The 20,417-nt window shown below is 44.7% G+C and overlaps 1 protein-coding gene across 3 annotated transcripts in view; it reads left to right on the top strand.

Moving 5' to 3' along the window:
- The window catches only part of sncaip (synuclein, alpha interacting protein), a 210,386-nt gene that overhangs the window by 40,947 nt on the left and 149,022 nt on the right, over positions 1–20,417 (top strand). For all 3 annotated transcript variants that reach the window (XM_085986770.1, XM_085986780.1, XM_085986788.1), the window contains exon 2: positions 18,826–18,929. In XM_085986770.1, coding sequence (XP_085842896.1) covers positions 18,873–18,929 — 57 coding nt within the window. In that variant the 5' untranslated portion in view covers positions 18,826–18,872. The remainder of the gene's footprint in view (positions 1–18,825; positions 18,930–20,417) is intronic.

The raw sequence follows: 20,417 nt of genomic DNA, 5'->3' as shown, positions 1-20,417 counted from the left end.
AGACAGAGTTAAGTTTATTCAATTGGTAATGACCGTGTAAAACACCATACATTGCATTCTTCCTACCAAAACGAATAACTTCATACTTCCCTGCATTAAATTTCACCTGCCATGTGTCTGCCTATTTCTCCAATCTGTCTAAGTCCTCCTGAAGTCTGTTACTACCCTCCTTCATTGCTGGGTCAAAATTCTGGAACTCCCTATCTAACAGTACTGTGGGAGTACCTTCACCACACAGACTGCAGCGGTTCAAGAAGATGGCTCAACACCACCTTCTCGAAGGCAATTAGGGATGGGCAATAAATGTGTCAGCCAGTGGCTCAGTGGGTAGCACCCTCACCTCTGAGTCAGAAGATTGTGGGTTCAAGTCCCACTCCAGAGACTTGAGCGCATAAATCTAGGCTGACACTCCAGTGCAGTACTGAGGGAGTGCTGCACTGTCGGAGGTGCCGTCTTTCGGATGAGACGTTAAAGCGAGGGCCCGTCTGCCCCCTCAGGTGGACGTAAAAGATCGTATGGCATGATTTCGAAGAAGAGCAAGGGAGCTATCCCCGATGTCCTAGCCAATATTTATCCCTCAATCAACATCACTTTAAAAAAAAAAAAAAAGATTACCTGGTCATTATCACATTGCTGTTTATGGGAGCTTGCTGTGCGCAAATTGGCTTCTGCGTTTCCTACATTACAACAGTGACTACACTTCAGAAAAGTACTTACTTGGCTGTAAAGCACTTTGGGACGTCCGGTGGTTGTGAAAGGTGCTATATGAATGCAAGTCTTTCTTTCCTTTTCTTATAAATGCTGGCCATGCCAGGAATGCCCACATCCCATGAATGAATAAAGAAACTCAGTCAGATTTTATTAGCTATATTTCATGGATCTCATAGTCGTATAGTCATGACGACACAAAAAGGAGGCTATTCGGCCCATCGAGTCCATGCCAGCTCTCTGTAGAGCAATCCAGTCAGTCCCATTCCCCTGCTCTAACCCCGTAGCCCTGCAAGTTTATTTCCCTCAAGAGCCTATCCAATCTCCCCTTGAAAACATTGAGTGTCTCCGCTTCCACCACTTCCGTCAGCAGCAAATTCCATGTCATCACCACTCGCTGCATAAAAAAGTTTTTCCTCACATCCCCTCTGTATCTCTTGCCCAAAACCTTTAAATCTGTGTCCTTGTACCATCAACTAGTGGGAACAGCCTTTCCCCGTCTAGCCTATCCAAACCCGTCATAATCTTGTACACCTCTATCAACCTACTTTGCTCTAATGAAAACAAATCCAGCTTCTCCAACCTGTCCTTGTAGCTAAGATCCCCCATTCCTGGAACCATTCTAGCAAATCTCCTCTGCACCCTCTCAAGGGCCTTCAAATCCTTCCTAAAGTGTGGTGACCAGAACTGGACGCAATACTCCAATTGTGGCCTAACCAACGCTTTCTAAAGGTCCAGCATAACTTCTCTACTTTTGTACTCAATACTTCTATATTTATGAAGCCCAAGATCCCATATGCTTTGTTAACCACTCTCTCAATATGTCCTGCCACCTTCAGGGACCTATACACATTAACTCCCAGGTCCCTCTGTCCCTGCACACTCTAAGACGGTGCCATTAAGTGTATATTGCCTCTCCCTGTTCCTTCTGTCAAAATGCATCATCTCACGCTTCTCTGTATTAAATTCCATCTGCCACTTGTCTACCCATTCTGCTAACCTTTCTATGTCCTGTTGCAGTCGATTGGTATCATCATCACTGTTTGCCACCCCCCCAAGTTTGATGTCATCGGCAAATTTAGAAATTCTACTCTGTATTCCAATATCCAGGTCACTTGTATATATCAAAAAAAGCACTGACCCTTGGGGAACACTACTGTCTACCACCCTCCAGTCTGAAAAACAGCCATTTACCACAACTCGCTGTTTTCTGTCCTTAAGCCAATTCCTTATCGAAGCTGCCACTGACCCACCTATTCCATGAGCCTCAGTTTTGTTAACCAGCCTTCAATGTGGTACTTTGTCTACATGGACTTTCGGAAGGCGTTTGACAACATTCATTGCATTCCCTCCATCAATCCTTTCTGTTACTTCATCAAAAAATTCAATTAGATTAGCCAAACACGATCTGCCAATTACAAATCCGTGTTGGCTCTCCTTAATTAGCTTAAACCTCTGCAAGTGCCCATTAATTTTTTCCTTGATTATTGTTTCTAAAACTTTACCCACCACTGATGTTAAACTGACTGGCCTGTAGCCACTAGGATTGTCCTTGCACCCTTTCTTGAACAATGGTGTCACATTTGCCACTTTCCAATCCTCGGGCACCTCCCCCGCATCTAGGGAAGATTGGAAAATTATGGCAAGACCTTCCGCTATCTCCTCCCCCAATTCCCTTAGCAACCTGGGATACAAGCCATTTGGACCAGGCGACTTGTCCACTCTAAGCATACCCAGCCTTTCTAGTACATCCTGTCTATCAATTTTCACCCCTTCCATTGCTTCTACCTTTCCCACTTCTATCGATATTTTGTCAGCATCCACCTCCTTTAGTAAACACTGATACAAAGTACTCATTGAGTATTCTAGCCTTGCCCTCCGCCTCTAAGCATATATCACCACCTTTGTCTCTAATAGACCCCACCCCGCCTCTTACTACCTGCTTACTGTTTACATGCCGGTAGAAGAATTTTGGGTTCCCTTTTATGTTAACCGCCATTCTACTCTCATTTTCTCTTTGCCAATCTTATTTTCATCTTCACATCTCCTCTCAACTTATTGTATTTGGTCTGGTTCTCCCTTGAAGAATTCACCTGACATGCATCATATACCCTCTTTTTTTTATTTCATCATCTTCTCTATCTCCCTCGTCATCCAAGGAGCCCTTGCTTTGGTTCCCTTAGCTTTCCCTCTTGTTGGAATGTACCTAGCCTGTACTTGGAACATCTCCTCCTTAAAGATCACCCATTGTTCCATTACAGTTTTTCCTGTCAGTCTTTGGTTCCATTTTACCCTGGCTAGATCCTTTCACATCCCATTGAAGTTCTAGACTGTTCCTTGCTCCTCTCCATTGCTAATCTAAATCTTATGATACGATGATCACGTGTACCAAAGTGTTCTCCTACAGACACTTGGTCGACCTCATTCCCCAGCACCAGATCCAGCAATGCCTTCCTTAGTTGGGCCAAGAACATATTGGTCAAGGAAATTCTCCTGAAGACTTTTCAGAAATTCCACCCCCTCCTTTCCCTTACCCTAGAATTATCCCAATTGATATCTGGGTAATTAAAATCCCCCAATATCATCACTCTATAGCTCTTGCATATCTCTGCGATTTCCCTGCAGATTTGCTCCTTTACCTCCCTCTCACTATTTGGAGGCCTATAGAAAACCCCCAATAGCGTGATCATACCCTTTTTGCTCCTCCACTCTAACCAAATGGATTCTGTCCTTGTCCCCTCAAGAACATCCTCCCTTTCCAACACTACAATGTCTTCCTTAATCAGCACTGCCACTCCACCTCCCTTTTTTCCTTCCCTATCTTTTCTGAACACCTTGTACTCTGGAATATTAAGTGCCCAGTCCTAACCGTTTTTAAGCTACATTTCCGTTATTGCCACATTATATTGCCACACGGCTAATTGTGCTTGTAGCTTACTCGCAAGTTCCCGGGTTTTCATGCATGCACAGTGCATATGGAAATGCGGAACTTGCAAGGCCTTTCTGAGGACTTGCGAGCGTACGTCGTCGTCGTCGTCAGCCCCGTAAAATCCGGGCCACGGTCTAACCAGACCTTCCCCCTTTAACTCCATGTTGTTGGGCTAGGTTAGTCTTTTAAAGTTCAATTCATAGATTTGCACTCATACTGATTGTCTTGGGTGAATATGGAGCAGGAGTGTTCTGAATCTTTCTTGTCCACCGTACCATTTATTTTCAGTCCCTTGGAGCGGCCTTCAATGCAGATTTATCCACCGATTGGCACCACTTTGCAAAAGTGGAGAGATGACTGTGGTGGATCCTATGTTTCTACATCTATACATCTATTCTATCATTTTGCCACCATGACAGAATCCATTGCTGGAAGTCAGCCACATCTGAAATTTTGTGGAAGGATTCTAAGAGAAGCATGAAAACTTAAATTTCCATTTAGGTATACTATTGTGTTTAAGACCTGTCCAATGGTTGTGAGGTAATCCTGAAAAGTATAAAGTCTATAATTGTAGAGATACTGGGCTTACTTAGATGTTTTTGAAATACTGGTACACAGCTTCCAGATTATGCATAGGGAGACTAATCAGTTTTTTTGTTTAGCCAGATAGTGTACATTAACCCTGTGGCACCAGACAGCCTTCCCAAACTGGGAATCATCCAGAGGTTGTAGCAAATTGCACGTTTGGTGTGCCTCAAATTGAGAGAAATTCCTGAAGATGTGACATGGTTCTGTTCTTTTCCCATTTTAACCGATTTACCATGGGGTAATTCCAAAATTTGAATTTTTTTTTCTCTTATGCCCTTGTTTCTTTGGATCTATATCTGAAACCTTTATTCCTGTGAGGATCAGACAGCAATATGCATTGATTGCAGCACTGACTGACCTCAGCTTTATGCCAATTACGTTAACAAATTGGGAAGGATTTTTTTTTACTTTGGTTAAATCACTTTCATTTATAAAGTGTAGTCATAATGAATGTGTAAGATTTTCTTCAACTATTGGTGTACATTGCCCTATTTTCCATATTTTAAGATAAAAACTTTTACTTTGGGGATGTGATGTAAGGTAATGTAGTGTTCTTAATGCTGATGCCTGAACTTTGCATCTTAAAAAGAAAAAGCATCAAGCTGAAAATAGTGAACATCCCATTATATTCCATTACATCAAGTACTTTGATGTTCTGAACAAATGCTGTGGTCCTTTAAAGTAAATGTAGCACTGAGGTCTATGTTTAAAATAAGAGCATTTTTTAATATTGTAAAATATGTTGGGTGAATTCTGAACAGTCAGCTAATGTATTTTGGCTGATGGATCCCAGATGTGGAGGGCAGGGATCCTATAAGGAAAGGAAGTGGTAGCCATAGACCCATAGAAGCACATTCAGTAAACTAATTTTTTAGTTATCTGGACTTTCAATTACAAACTAGGTTAGTGATGATTCCAGCTGACATTTAGGTTTGGCACTGAGTTTTAAGATCTGCATCTGTGTGTAAATTAATATGACCATACAACTGATTTTGATATAAGCTTACCAATGACTCAACGTGACATTGTTTTCCTACCTAACAGTCACTGCACGCCAAAAAAGTAATCTGTCATGTAAAGCGTCTTCAGAGATTTCGATCAGGGCTGGCTGGGGGACCTTGTTGTTGAGCCTTGCGCAGCTCTGATTTATCTTTTCAATTTTGCTAAGTTGCTAAATAAGCATAGTTGTTCAGGGGCCATGAAGTGGAGGAGCGTCTTATACAGTGCATTGATAAGTTGTTCAAGAGGAGAGGAATTGGGAGATGTCGTTTCAGGAAAAGATGGTAGTTGAGAGATATCGCGAGTAACACACAAACCATCAGCAGTCTGAGAGTAAATGGCCCGAATAAAACATTACATGGCATAACGCCCCTCTGGTTATAAAATAGCATATCCTCCAACTCAATGAGCAATACCACAGTATCTAGGCATTGATACCTTGCTGAGGTAAAGCTTCATATGCACCAATCTCTCTCTGGTACCACACTCACATCGCTATTAGTTATGTGTGAGCGTGGACAGCCTCAGTAGGCTATTGGCTGCAATGTCCCATGCAGCCAAGTGTAAATCTGTTCAGTTGATTTCCACACCCATGCACTTTCAGCAGGGATCGATGAATAATAATTAAGAGCTGGACCCCGGCCAATTCCTGCTACTGTCAACTAACTCAGCAGAGGCCAGGAATGAAACTTGAGACTGACCTGGTCTGTATGACTCAGCCAAGTTTCCTTCCGCCATCCTGACTTGGATATATAATGCCGGTCTTTCATGATTACTGGTCAAAATCCTGGAATTTCCTACCTAACCATTGTGGAGGCCAATCACCACAAGGACAGCAGCGGTTCAAGGAGACGGCTCACCACCACAGCCAAAACAGGGATGGGCTATAAATGCGACTTTGCCATTATCCTCCACATCCTGTGATCAATTTTTTTTTAAGCCATTCACTAGATTGACTTTCGAAGTTATTGGAAGAGCCACAAATGCCTTCATTTCTTAATGTAAGAAGTCGCACAACACCAGGTTATAGTCCAATAGCTTTATTTGAAATCACAAGCTTTCGGAGCGCTGCTCCTTCGTCAGGTGAAGTGAAGAGAAGCGTATAGGCACAGCATATATTGTCAGGGAATACTGCCAGATGATTACAGGTAATCTTTCTAACTGCCCTTTATCACACCTCAGCAGAGAGATAATCACAGGTGTGAATGGAGTCCAAACAGGTCAGTCAGGAAAACATTACATCAAAGAACAATGAGGTGGGGTCACAAGGGGTCAAATGTTGCAGATGCTGGGGTCTGTATGAAAAACAAAAAACAAATTTTTTTTGCTGGAAATCACAGCAGGTCCGGCCGCATCTGTGTAGAGAGAACAAGCCAATGACAACTCGAGTCTGGATGACTCTACGTCAGGTGGGTTACATGTAGCGTGACATGAACCCAAGATCCCGGTTGAGGCCATCCTCATGGGTGCGGAACTTGGCTATCAGTTTCTGCTCGACGATTTTGCGTTGTGTGTCTCGAAGGCCGCCTTGGAGAATGCTTACCCGAAGATCGGAGGCTGAATGTCCTTGACTGCTGAAGTGCTCCTCGACTGGGAGGGAACACTCCTGCCTGGCGATTGTTGTGCGGTGTCCGTTCATCCGTTGTCGCAGTGTCTGCATGCTCCGGGGCATCCTTTCCTGCAAAGTATGAGGTAGACAACGTTGGCCGAGTCACATGAGTATGTACCATGTACCTGGTGGGTGGTGTCCTCACGTGTGATGATGGTATCTGTGTTGATGATCTGGCATGTCTTGCAGAGGTTGCAGTGGCAGGGTTGTGTGGTGTCGTGGTCGCTGTTCTCCTGAAAGCTGGGTAATTTGCTGCGAACGATGATCTGTTTGAGGTTAGGCGGCTGTTTGAAGGCAAGTAGTGGAGGCGTGGGGATGGCCCTTAGCGAGGTGTTCGTCGTCATCGATGACATGTTGAAGGCTGCGAAGAACATGGCGTAGTTTCTCCGCTCCGGGGAAGTACTGGACGACGAAGGGTACTCTGTTGGTTGTGTCCCGTGTTTGTCTTCTGAGGAAGCGACTTTTGCTGTGGCCCGTCGGAACTGTCGATCGACGAGTCGAGCGTCATATCCCGTTCTTACGGGGGCATCTTTCAGCGTCTGTAGGTGTCCATCGCGTTCCTCCTTGTCTGAGCAGATCCTGTGTATTCACAGGGCTTGTCCATAGGGGATGGTTTCTTTAACGTGGTTAGGGTGGAAGCTGGAGAAGTGGAGCATCGTGAGGTTGCGGTAGAGTGAAGTGCTGAGGTGTCCGTCTTTGATGGAGATTCGTGTGTCCAAGAATGAAACCGATTCTGAGGAGTAGTCCATGGTGAGTTTGATGGTGGGATGGAACTTGTTGATGTTATCGTGTAGTCTTTTCAGTGATTCTTCGCCGTGGGTCCATAGGAAGAAAATGTCGTCGATGTATCTGGTGTATAGCGTTGGTTGGAGATCCTGTGCAGCGAAGAAGACTTGCTCGAACTTGTGCATGAAGATGTTTGTGTATTGGGGTGTGAATTTGGTCCCCATGGCTGTTCCGTGTGTTTGGGTAAAGAACTGGTTGTCGAAGGTGAAGACATTGTGGTCAAGGATGAAGCGGATGAGTTGTAGGATGGTGTCTGGAGATTGGCTGTTGTTGGTGTTGAGTACTGAGGCTGTCGCAGCGATGCCGTCATCGTGGGGGATACTGGTGTAGAGTGCCGAGACGTCCATCGTGGCGAGGAGTGATCCTGGTTCAACTGGTCCGTGGGTGCTGAGTTTCTGTAAGAAGTCTGCAGTGTCGTGACAGAAGCTGGGGGTTCCCTGTACGATGGTTTTCAGGATGCCCTCGACGTATCCAGAGAGGTTCTCACAAAGGGTTCTGTTGCCTGATACAATAGGACGTCCGGGTGTGTTGGCTTTGTGTATCTTTGGGAGGCAGTAGAAGTCTCCCACGTGGGGAGTACGTGGGATGAGAGCGCGTAGGATGCTTTGAAGGTCTGGATCGAAGGTCTTGATCAGTCTGTTGAGTTGGCGGGTGTGTTCTTTGGTCGGATCTGCGGGTAACTGTCTGTAGTGTTCCTGGTTGTCCAGTTGTCGGTATGCTTCTTTGCAATAGTCCGTTCTGTTCTGTATGACGATGGCTCCTCCTTTGTCTGCTGGTTTGATGATGATGTTGCGGTTGGTCTTGAGAGCGTGGATGGCATTGCGTTGTGCTCGGGTGACATTCTGGACTGTCTTGTGAGTGCGGCCGATGAATCTGGCGTTGATGCATCTCCTGACAGCTTGAGCATACATGCCAAGCTTAGGGCAGCGACCCTCCGGAGGGGTCCAATGTGACTCTTTCTTCTTCGGTTGCTGCACTGCGGATCCCTCTGTCTGCTGTTCCGGATCATTGATTGTCTCATTGGGTTCGCTGCTGACATCTTGGGATTTGTGGAAGAATTCCCAGAGCCTCATTCTCCTGATGAATTCCTCTATGTCTGCCGTGAGACCGATGGGGTCCATTTTGGTGGTGGGGCAGAAATTGAGCCCTCGGCTGAGAACTTCGATTTCGTCTGGTTGAAGGGTGTGGTTGGACAAATTGACGATGGACTTCCCTGTGGTTTCAATCGTGGTACCGGGGGAGGCTTGGTTACTGCTGGTGGTGATGCCGAGCTTCTCAAGCTTCCTGTTCTTGGTGTGCATGTAGGCAGCGTAGTTCCGTTGCCTCGTCTGTTTGGCGGTGTCTTGTTGCTAGTCTGCTGTGTCCTGAGCACAGGCTGAGAACATGGACTCTCTTGGTTGCGAGGTTGCGGCGTCTGCTGTAGAGCTGGTGTACGAGATGGTTGAGTGTGCGAGAGGTACGATGGCAGAGTCTCTTAGCATAGTCTGTGTTGTAGGTCGACTTGAGTGGGTTCGTGATCTGTAGTCCTTTCGGGATCTTTTCTGCTTTCTTGCATCTCTTGAGATGCACGACAACGCAAAATCGTCGAGCAGAAACTGATAGCCAAGTTCCGCACTCATGAGGACGGCCTCAACCGGGATCTTGGGTTCATGTCACGCTACATGTAACCCCACCTGACGTAGAGTCATCCAGACTCGAGTCGTCATTGGCTTGTTCTCTCTACACAGATGCGGCCGGACCTGCTGCGATTTCCAGCAAAAAAAATTTGTTTTTTGTTTTTCATACAGACCCCAGCATCTGCAACATTTGACCCCTTGTGACCCCATCTCATTGTTCTTTGATGTAATGTTTTCCTGACTGACCTGTTTGGACACCATTCACACCTGTGATTGCTGTGATTATCTCTCTGCCGAGGTGTGATAAAGGGCAGTTAGAAAGATTACCTGTAATCATCTGGCAGTATTCCCTGACTATATATGCTGTGCCGATATGTTTCACTTCACTTCACCTGACGAAGGAACAGTGCTCTGAAAGCTTGTGATTTCAAATAAAGCTGTTGGACTATAACCTGGTGTTGTGTGACTTCTTACATTTGTCCATCCCAGTCCAACCGGTACCGGCATCTCCACTTCATTTCTTAAATTGTATCTTATAATTTGAATGGTGATGCAATTTTCTTCATCTTAGATTTCCTGGATAAATCCTTGTTAACACTTCCAAATTATAAACTCCTATCCCGCATAAACTGAACTTTTAGAAGATTGAAAGCAGCATTAACGCTGCTTGAAAATATTAGGCTAGGTTATTTCGACCTAAGCTGTTTTCTTTACTTGCTGACTCGTTGTTTGAATTAAGTTTCTTTTCTGATAATACAAACTCCTTTTGAAACAAATCTCTGCTCAAAACGATTCTCTGACAGAGCACAGTATGATTCTCTTACAGAGCACAGTACAATATTTATTATGAAATGAGCCGCCTGTAGATGGAAAAAACATTAATGAAACAACGGTTTGGCTAATCGAAGTGAGGCGGTACAAATAAGGTTTGTTTTTACTGCCAAAACTTTCAAACTGCCAAAATTAACCATAGTGTCCCAAAAACTCTACAACAGGTCTTAATGTTATCCATCTGTTCAATTTGGATGGCTTGTGATTTAATCATGACTGGCTAATGCAAGTACGCTAGGAATAAGAACGTAAGAAATAGGAGCAGGAGTAGGCCATTTGGTCCCTCGAGCCTGCTAGTAAAACTAGTATTACTGTAACAACATTGTTTTAATTTCATGGGCTGTAATATTTTGTTGTCTTGCTGCTTGCAGGTTGGCTTAATTGTGGTTGGGTTTCTTGGTTAGAACAAAAATGATTCCAGCTGGAGGAATTTTACTTGAAATGTTTTTCTAGAATTAAGCCAGCAGCAAGTAGGAAGTAGTGAAAGTGAAATGTTAGAAGCTGTTTTCCCCACAGTAAATCAGTTGCACACATTTCAGAATGCCAAGCACTAGATTATTTGTAGATAAGCTACTGAAATTATAATTCTAAATACAACTTTATTCAATACAAGAGGGAATTGGCCATTAAATTAATTTAATAGATAAAATTCACAACCAATTGTAGCGATCATCATACAAATATAATGCTTAGATCTGTTTACCAAAAACCATTTGTATCAAATCTAAGTTTTCCATTGGTTCCTATTTCAGCTAAGCTTCTAGTCATTGTTGACTCACAATATGTTGATGGTGAGGACTCAGTGGTGGTGTTGCTGTCAGGGAGGTGGTTGGGCTTTTACGAATTGGAAATGGCCATTGGATGGCACTAATCTGGCCCAAATGTTGTTTGCCACGTGTCAGCCCAAGGCTGGATATTGTCCAGGTCCTGCTGTATCATGGCATGTGCTGCTTCATTATAAGAGGAGTTGTGAATAGAGCTGAACACTGGAATTGTCGGGGTTAGGATGGAGGAATTTGTTATGTATTGTGTGTTCTCCTCCCACCTGTGGTGGCGCTGTCACAGCAGATAAATGGTTGGGTGTTCTCTTGGTTAAGTTTAGCTCTCTTTGTTCAGAACTATCCAGAACTGCCTTTCCTTCCAATAAAGCACTTCATGTTTGAATCTCTGGGTTCTGAGTCCTAAATTGTGTCTAGGTAGAAAGGTACCGACACAACAAGTGGCGACGAGGATCGGATGAATCTGCGTTGTGGGAACTTTCTTGTTTTCGACTACAAAACACTTGGAACAGAGATTGCAGCATCACATTAACGTTACGGCAGTGAGTAAACAGAAATTTTAATTTGAAACGTGAGATGGCTACTATATTAGGAAACATCGGTGATTTTGATGAAAATGTGGAGCAATGGAGCACATATACGGAACGTTTTGACTATTTTGTCTTGGCGAATGCGGTGGCAAATGAAACAGTCGTGCCTACCTTTTTGAGTGTAATCGGGCCGAAGACATTCAATTTACTTCGCAGCCAGATAAGCCAGGAACTAAAACATATAAGCAACTAGTGGAAATTCTTGGAGCACATTTTTCACCAAAACCTCTGGTTATTGCTGAGAGATTTAGATTTCACAAATGGAATCAAGAGGAGGGGGAATCAGTGACGATGTTTATTGCTGCGTTAAAAAGGTTGTCGGAACACTGCGAGTTCAAGGAGGTGCTGAAGGACACCATTAGAGACAGACTTGTGTGTGGTCTGCAAAGTGCAGCCACACAGAAGCGCCTTCTTACTGAGGACAACCTTACTCTCGAAAAGGCCATTGAAGTTAGTGTCTCCATGGAGATGGCAGAAAAGGAGGCTCACCAGTTGAGTTCAACAGGGAGAGTTCACAAGGTGTCGTCTGAGCCTAAAGGTGCGCGGAACGGCACATGTTACCGTTGTGGGAAAACGGGCCATCACGCTAATGACTGCTGGTGTACGGAGCTGGAATGCCGAAATTGTGGCAAAAAGGGTCACATTGAACGCACCTGTAGAGGTTAAAAAAAGAACAGACAGAGCTGGGAAGCATGGAAGCAAAATGTCTGTATTTGGACAAGAGAGGAAAAAGAGTGTTCATTCAGTGCAGTATGATGGAACAAGCAAAACAGAGGGGAGCGACACCTCTGAGGAGGAAGAGGTGCACATACTGACGGTTGCAGGTGGTTCAAATGGCTACTGGGTATCACCACTGGTGGAGGGACAATCAGTGCGGATGGAGGTGGACACAGGCGCGGCTGTGTCCCTTGCTTCAGACACTGTCTACAACAAAATGTTAAAACATCTTACCCTTCAGCCAACAAACATTGTGCTAAAGACGTATACCGGCGAACCTGTGGCCATGAGAGGTGCCATTGAGGTGACAGTTAAATTGAACGGACAGACTGCGAAACTGCCACTATATGTGGTAATGGGAAATTACCCATCGCTACTGGGACGCGCGTGGCTAGAGAAAATCACGCTGGACTGGCCTGCAGTCCGCCTGATGTCAGAAGGGGAGTCAGGTCTGACTGCAGTGTTAAACAAACATGCAGAACTCTTCAATGGGGAACTTGGGAGCATGAAAAAGATCAGCGTGAGACTGGACATTAAACCTGACAGCAAGCCGAAGTTTCACAAAGCCTGACCTGTACCCTATGCAATTAGGCCAAAAGTTGATGCTAACTTGGAGGCCTTAGTCGAGAATGGAGTCCTGGAGCCTGTGAGCGTGAGCAAATGGGCCACACCCATTGTTCCTGTCCTGAAAAAGGATGGATCTGTTCGAATCTGCGGGGATTTTAAAGTGACTATTAACCCGGTGCTGTCTGCGGAACAGTATCCTCTTCCCCTCATTGATGATCTCTTTACGGGCCTGGCCGGAGGGCAAAAGTTCAGCAAAATAGACTTATGCCAGGCTTATCTACAAATGCATGTCGATGACAAATCAAAGGAGCTGCTGACAATTGTGACACACGAGGGGCTATACAGGTACTGCCGCCTTCCGTTTGGAATTACGTCGGCCCCTGCTCTATTCCAAAGGGCAATGGATCAGATTTTCAGTGGACTGCCAGGAGTTCAGTGCTACCTGGACGACATCCTTGTCACTGGGACAAATGAGGAGGATCATCTTCTGAACTTGGATGCGACACTACAACGACTGAAGGAGTACGGACTCAGAGTTCGTAAGGACAAATGTGAATTCTTTCAGTCTGCAGTTGAGTACCTGGGGCATGTGATTGACGCTACTGGCCTGCATAAGGCGCCGTCAAAGGTCAAGGCGATTGTGGAGGCCCCAGCACCCCAGAATGTGAGCCAGTTACGTTCATTTCTGGGGCTACTTAACTACTATGGGAAGTTTATTCCAGACTTGGCAACATTGCTGAAGCCGTTACATCAGTTGCTATGTCAAGGCAAAACATGGAAATGGACTGAACTGTGCAACGAAGCTTTCGCCGAAGCAAAGAAAGCATTGCTGAAATCGGAGGTCCTGACACACTTCGACCCAAAGCTACCCGTGCAGCTAGCATGTGATGCGTCACCATATGGTGTGGGAGCAGTCATATCCCACATCATGCCTTCTGGTGAAGAGAAACCTATCGCCTTCGCATCACGCACCTTGAACAAGGCCGAGAGTAACTATGCACAGATTGAGCGCGAGGCCTTGGGAATCGTTTTTGGAATTCGAAAATTTCATCAGTACCTGTTTGGGAGAAGGTTCACACTCCTGACGGACCACCGTCCATTGACTTCAATCTTCGGGCCCCACACCGGAATTCCGTCTCTCGCTGCAAGCAGGATGCAAAGGTGGGCTTTACTGTTGTCAGGACACACATACGACATCAAATATCGCAAATCAAACTTGCACGGCAACGCAGACGGTCTCTCGAGGCTACCCTTGCCTGTTACTCCCCCAGAGCCTCGTCAGATAGACATCTTCTACTTTAGACAAGTGGAGGGAGCACCTGTCATGGCAGTTCAGGTGCAAAGGTACACCCGCAACGATCCAGTCCTGTCTGAGGTAATGGACAATGTCATTCGAGGGAGAGCTATAGGAGATTCTCCTAGTTTGAAACCTTACATTTCAAAAAGAAATGAGCTCTCCGTCCAGGCAGGTTGTCTTCTTTGGGGACGCCGTGTCATCATTCCGCCACCTCTGAGGGAACCTATACTGCAACAACTTCATACAGGCCATAGTGGGATGATTCGGATGAAGGAAATGGCAAGAAGCTACTTCTGGTGGCCAGGTCTCGATGGGAATATTGAGGAGAAAGCCAAAACATGTTCCCCATGTCCAATGTTCCACAGCTGGCAACCCTACACCCCTGGGATTGGCCTGCAGAAGTGTGGCAGCGAGTACATGTGGACTTCGCCAGTCCTTTCGAAGAGAAGATGTTTATGGTGGTTGTGGACACTCGTAGCAAGTGGCCGGAGGTCGCTGTGATGAGGTCTACCATGGCAGAGAAAACAATTGAGAAACTTGGTGAGATGTTCAGCCGTTATGGCTCACCAGAACAACTCGTAAGTGACAACGGTCCACAATTTGTATCACAGGAGTTTGCAACCTTCCTGCATGTGAATGGTGTCCAACACATCAGGTCTGCGCCCTATCATCCCTCTACTAACAGCCAGGCAGAAAGGTTCGTGCAAACTTTGAAGCGTGCCTTGAAGGCATCGCAAGGTCAGGGCTCAATCCACCAACGTCTGAACAGCTTCCTGTTGTCCTACAGGAACGAGCCGCATGCCACAACCAAAACTTCCCCCGCTTCGCTCATGATGAAGAGGCAGTTGCAGACAAGTTTTGACTTACTCAAACCTCCAAGGGCAGAACAGGTTGCCCATTGTCAACAACAAGCTCAAGTTGAAAAGAGAGAGAAAAGAGCCAAGGAGAGACGGTTTCATCCTGGAGAGCACATCCTAGCTCGCAACTACAACACTGGACCGAAATGGGTTCCTGCTACGGTCATCGTGCAGACAGACCCTGTGTCTTACATGGTTGAGACTGCTGAGGACGTCATCTGGAGAAGACACACAGATCAACAGTTGCTAGGAGCAGAGAGAGGCTCCAACGGCTGCTTGGCCTGAACTGTTTACGGATGATACCGCAAACCAGCATCCTTTGCCACAGTGCTCTTCTCCAACACAAGAAGTCATAGAGACTGTTCCACCTGTGCAAACTCCTGACTTTCGACTGACACAGGCACCTTCTCCATCCAGGCCTGTGTCAATGCCTACTGCTGTGGAAGCCAGCGATGACCGCCGGTATCCTGTCAGGGAGCGGCGGCCTCCAAGACGCTTGAATCTGTAGGCTTAGTGACTTACCCACAAGACTGGGGCAGAATAAACCCCAGGGTAAAGTCAGGGTTTGAGGCAGTCTACCTCTACCCTTGGTTAGTGAGTGCATTGAAAGTAACTTACCTGTTGAGGAATAATGTGGACCTTTCATTTAAGAGGGGAGGAATATGTTATGTATTGTGTGTTGTCCTCCCACCTGTGGTGGCGTTGTCACAGCAGATAAATGGTTGGGTGTTCTCTTGGTTAAGTTTAGCTCTCTTTGTTCGGAACTATCCAGAACTTCCTTTCCTTCCAATAAAGCACTTCATGTTTGAATCTCTGGGTTCTGAGTCCTAAATTGTGTCTAGGTAGAAAGGTACCGACACAACAGAATTGGTCATTAATGAAACCACTGAAGATGGATGGGCTAAAGATGGTGCCCTGAGGAGCTTTTGGAGCAATATCATGGGGCTGCAATGATTGACCTGCAACAACACAGCCATGTCCCTTTGTCCTAAGCCACTGGAGGGCCGTTGACCTCAATATTAATATTGCAAGGGCTGCTTGGTGCCGTGTTCAGTTGATTGCTACCTTGATGTCAACCGCTCTTCTGGCATTCAGCTTTTGCAATTAAGGCTGTAATTCTAACCGAGTGTCGACGAGCAGGTTATTGGTGAATCCTCCTTCCCACTCTGCTCTTCCTCTTCCGTTCCCCGCCTCTTCCGTCCCCTCCGTTGAGGTGATTCATTTGGGGGTCCCATAACGTCTCAATCATTCAAAAAAATAATAATTGCAAGTTCTTTCAGGTTCTTTGGTGATTACACACCGGAAGCATAAAAGCATTTTGCTTAAATTGCTGGTCTATGTGCCACACCACATAATGTAGAATTGGTAGGTTAGATTAGAATGCATACTGATGCATTACCACCAATGAGGGGTTCAGAAGACATAATCACAGGAGACAGTTGTTTGAACTGTGAGATTTTGTAGTTTATCCAAGGCAGCTATTTGTAGTTTATGCTGCAAGTATGTTTCAGTTATAATTATAAGCCGCCTTTCTTCATATGATGTATGAGTTTCTGTTTTCTCATTCCATTTTTAATCTTTTCTTGTATTTAGTAATTTTGAAAATCTTTGTTTCACTGTCCTTCATTACCAAGTAAATTTGTCCAATTTGCTTGTCAGCCCAAAGCACTCCATTGACTCAAGGAAACTAATATACTTTCTTTCTGTTGTGTGATATACAAGGAGAGATGTTGCTTAAAAAGTTATTGGTTGAATTTGTAGTTACTCTAACAGTCTAGCTTAGTGCATTACTGAAATGTGAAATCTAAGCTTTGTACTGAATATTTTGCAGTCTGTTGAAGTGTATTTCTCATCTATATGCTGCCCCTTGGCGACATCATCCAAAAACACAGCGTCAGTTTCCACATGTATGCTGATGACACCCAGCTCTACCTCACCACCACTTCGTCGACCCCTCCACGGTCTCTAAATTGTCAGACTGCTTGTCCGACATCCAGTACTGGATGAGCAGAAATTTTCTCCAATTAAATATTCGGAAGACCGAAGCCACTGTCTTCAGGTCCCGCCACAAACTCTGTTTCCTACTCACCGAATCCATCCCTCTCCTTAGCATCTGTCTGAGGCTGACCCACACTGTTCGCAACCTTGGTGTCATATTTGACCCTGAAATTAGCTTCCGACCACATGTCCGTGGCATAACTAAGACCACCTATTTCCACCTCTGTAACATCGCCCTTCTCCGCCCTTGCCTCAGCTCATCTGCTGCTGAAACCATCATCCATGCCTTGGTTACCTCTAGACTTGACTCTTCCAATGAACTCCTGGTTGGCCTCTCGCATTCTACCCTACGTAAACTTGAGGTCATCCAAAACTCGGCTGCCCGTGTCCTAACTCGCACCAAGTCTCATTCACCCATCACCCCTGTGCTCACTGACCTACATTGGCTCCCGGTTAAGCAATGCCTTGATTTCAGAATTCTCATCCTTGCTTTCAAATCACTCCATGGCCTTGCTCCTCGCTATCTCTAACTTCTTTCAGCGCCGCCCCCCCCCCCCCCCCCCCCCGCCAAGATATATCTGCGCACCTCAAATTCTACCCTCTTGAGCATTCTGGATTATAATCGCTCAACCATTGGTGGCCGTGCCTTCAGCTGCCTAGCCCTAAGCTCCGGAACTCCCTCCCTAAACCCCTCTGCCTCTCTTTCCTCCTTTAGGGCGCTCCTTTAAAACCTCTCTCTCATCTGCCCTAATTTCTTATGTGGCTTCGTGTCAAATTTTTTGTCTTAACATTCCTGTGAAGCGCCTTGGGATGTTTTACTACGTTAAAGGTGCTATATAATACTACACGTTGTTGTTGTTGTTGTTTCTTGTGTAAACTTGTGAAACCTAACCAATCAAAGTTGGTCAGTTAAAAATAAAACTCCATGATACATATATGGAAGCCACAGAAGTGCCAGGTAATTATCATCTTGAACTAGAGGAAGCCCAGCTATCTTCCCCTGATGTTAGTGGTACCACCGCTGAGGCCCCCACTGTCAACATCTTGGAGGTTGCCATTGTTCAGAAGCTGGACTAGACCAGCCAGATCAGCACTGTTGCTACAAGAGCAGGGCAGAGGCTGGTTCCTCTGACAGGTGGCTTGCCACCTGACCCCTCAAAAGCCTCTCTGCCGTCTACAAGGCTCCAGTGAAGACTGTGATGGAATACTCACCACTCACCTGGATGGGTGCAGCTGTAACAACATTCAAGAAACTTGACAGCATCCAGGACACAGGACTGTTCCCCCAGTGACTGGACTCCAAAGTCCACTCCCTCCACTATGGCTGCAATATATATAATCTACAGAATACACTGCAGCAGCTCGCTTTAACTGCAGTTACTTTAACAGCACCTCCCTCTCCTGTGACCTTTACCAGTGAGAATGACGAGAGCAACAATGTGTGAATAGCATCATCTCCAAGTTGCGCACCATGCTGACTTGGACGTATATCACCATTGCTTTATCATCTCTCGAACAATATCCTAGAATTCCCTACCTAATACCATTGTGGAGCACGTTCACCATAAGGACTACCACAGTTCAAGGAGCAGGCTCACCACCAATTTCTTAAGGTACCTGGGGATGAGCAGTAAATGTGGCCATGCCGGCTTCACCCACATCCTGAGCACAGATATATTGGCCTGTATTTTCCGATGCCTACGGGTGTGTACGCACTGTGTACACACTCATAGGGACATCGGAATGCCGGTTTCAAGCATTTAAGATTCGTCCCTTAAATAACCTGGAATTCTTTCATGGTTTGAAACAAGGTTTAGGATTGTCTGCAGTTTCTCGTTCGTAACTTCATTCAAGTGTAATTATATTTTTGGGTTGCGTGAAATCTTGGAAAGAGGAAAAAGATTAGTTGTGTGTCTGTAATTGTGTTTTTACAGTGTGATTTTTATCTTTCCAGTATATCGTACTTGGTAAGCAGTTACCCAAAATGTGCCTTGATGAACAATGGATACTCCTGAGTACTTGGATTTGGATGCAATAGATTTTAGTGATGATGTAACTGTAAGTAATTTTTTAAAATTATTATTTGTAATTTTTATCCTGTTTTAATAAAATACTTAACTGTCAGTACTTGTTATAGGTGTTCTTTTTTAATTTTGGCAGAGAAAATGATCCATCATTATTTGCATGCAGCTATCTTCCTCAAATTTATTTAAAACCTGCAGAATCCATTTATAATTCATATCTCCTTAATGCTGGATGTAAAACTGCCAAACTAACAAAATAAGGCTTAAAGTTGTAATAATATTTCAGAATCCGCAAAAGGCATGAATGATGGTTTCAACTTTTAAAATAACCTTGTTTTATTTATTTATCTGGGAGTGCATGTCCACTGGGAAACCCAGCACGAACCAGGTGGTTTAAAAATGTTATTCCCCAAAGCTTCACTGTTTTACAGACCATGAGCTTATAAATGTGAATTTCTCATTTGTATCCATATATACACTAAGATGTTGGTCAAATATCAAATTTTCATGGAATATTTGTGCAATTTGTTACTAAATATTCAATGTATGTTCTGTTCTTTCCATAAAAGTTGGAAGAGCAATTGGACTGTAATTACCTCTCGTGAGGTTATTTTAGATTTCCAAATATAGTCATTTGGTAATCAAAGGATGAATTTGCCTCGGCCTTTCTGATCAGTAACTTCAGATTTTTTTTTAAGCTCTTGAAGGTGCTAATGAGGAACAAATTACTGCCTTTTTTCTCAGCTGTAAAAGATTTCTTATCTCAACTTCTGCGAAGAAAAGATAGTTTCTGTGTAGAGTATTAAGCCTAGACATATGTATTTAGATTATTCTGCTAATAACTGCTCCAATACAATAAAAAATAAAATCGGTACTCAGCTGTTCTTGCATTACTGTACTCCAAGCATTCTGTTAACCTAAGGTCTCTTTGGTGTGTGTGTTGAGGTAAAGCTAACCTCTTTGCAGACCCGCGATCTCCGTCTCCCCATCCCAAAGTCTCCAACTCTCCACCCCCACCGCGGTCTCCGACCCTCTCTCCTTGCCCTACCCCCTAGCCCCCCAAAAGCAGAGCATCTTACTGTGCACAAAGATGTAATGCATTAGTGACAATTATATGTGTACATGTCTGGCCTGTTCCACAAATTGTCTGATTTGATATCATAGAGGGACCTGTGTATTCGTTCCGGATGATGAATAAGTAATATTGGCAATTAATATGTTTTAAATAAATGTGGCACTGGGAATGAGTACAAGCCCCTTGTAGCTAAAGAATTCTAGTAAATTGTTTGGAATTACTTGCCCTTCATAAATCTGTCTTGACTTGAATTTATTGACTTTACTTCTCCAAAATGTGCTTGAATGGCTTCCTTCATAAGAGTCCTTTATTTACCTACTGTGGATGTTGAGCTTAGGCTTCCATGTTTCTGCTTATGATTTTTTTTTAACAATTGGAACATTAGCTCATTTCTGATATTCTGCCATTACTCTTGTTTTTAGTGAGTTGCATGAAATTTCAGCAACA

Source organism: Somniosus microcephalus, chromosome 1 (genome assembly GCF_052327205.1).
Source record: "Somniosus microcephalus isolate GS21.2 chromosome 1, FLI_Smic_1.0, whole genome shotgun sequence".
Taxonomy (NCBI): Eukaryota; Metazoa; Chordata; class Chondrichthyes; order Squaliformes; family Somniosidae; genus Somniosus; species Somniosus microcephalus.
The sequence above is the reverse complement of the archived record's forward strand: the minus strand, read 5'-3'. Positions and strand labels throughout refer to the sequence as shown.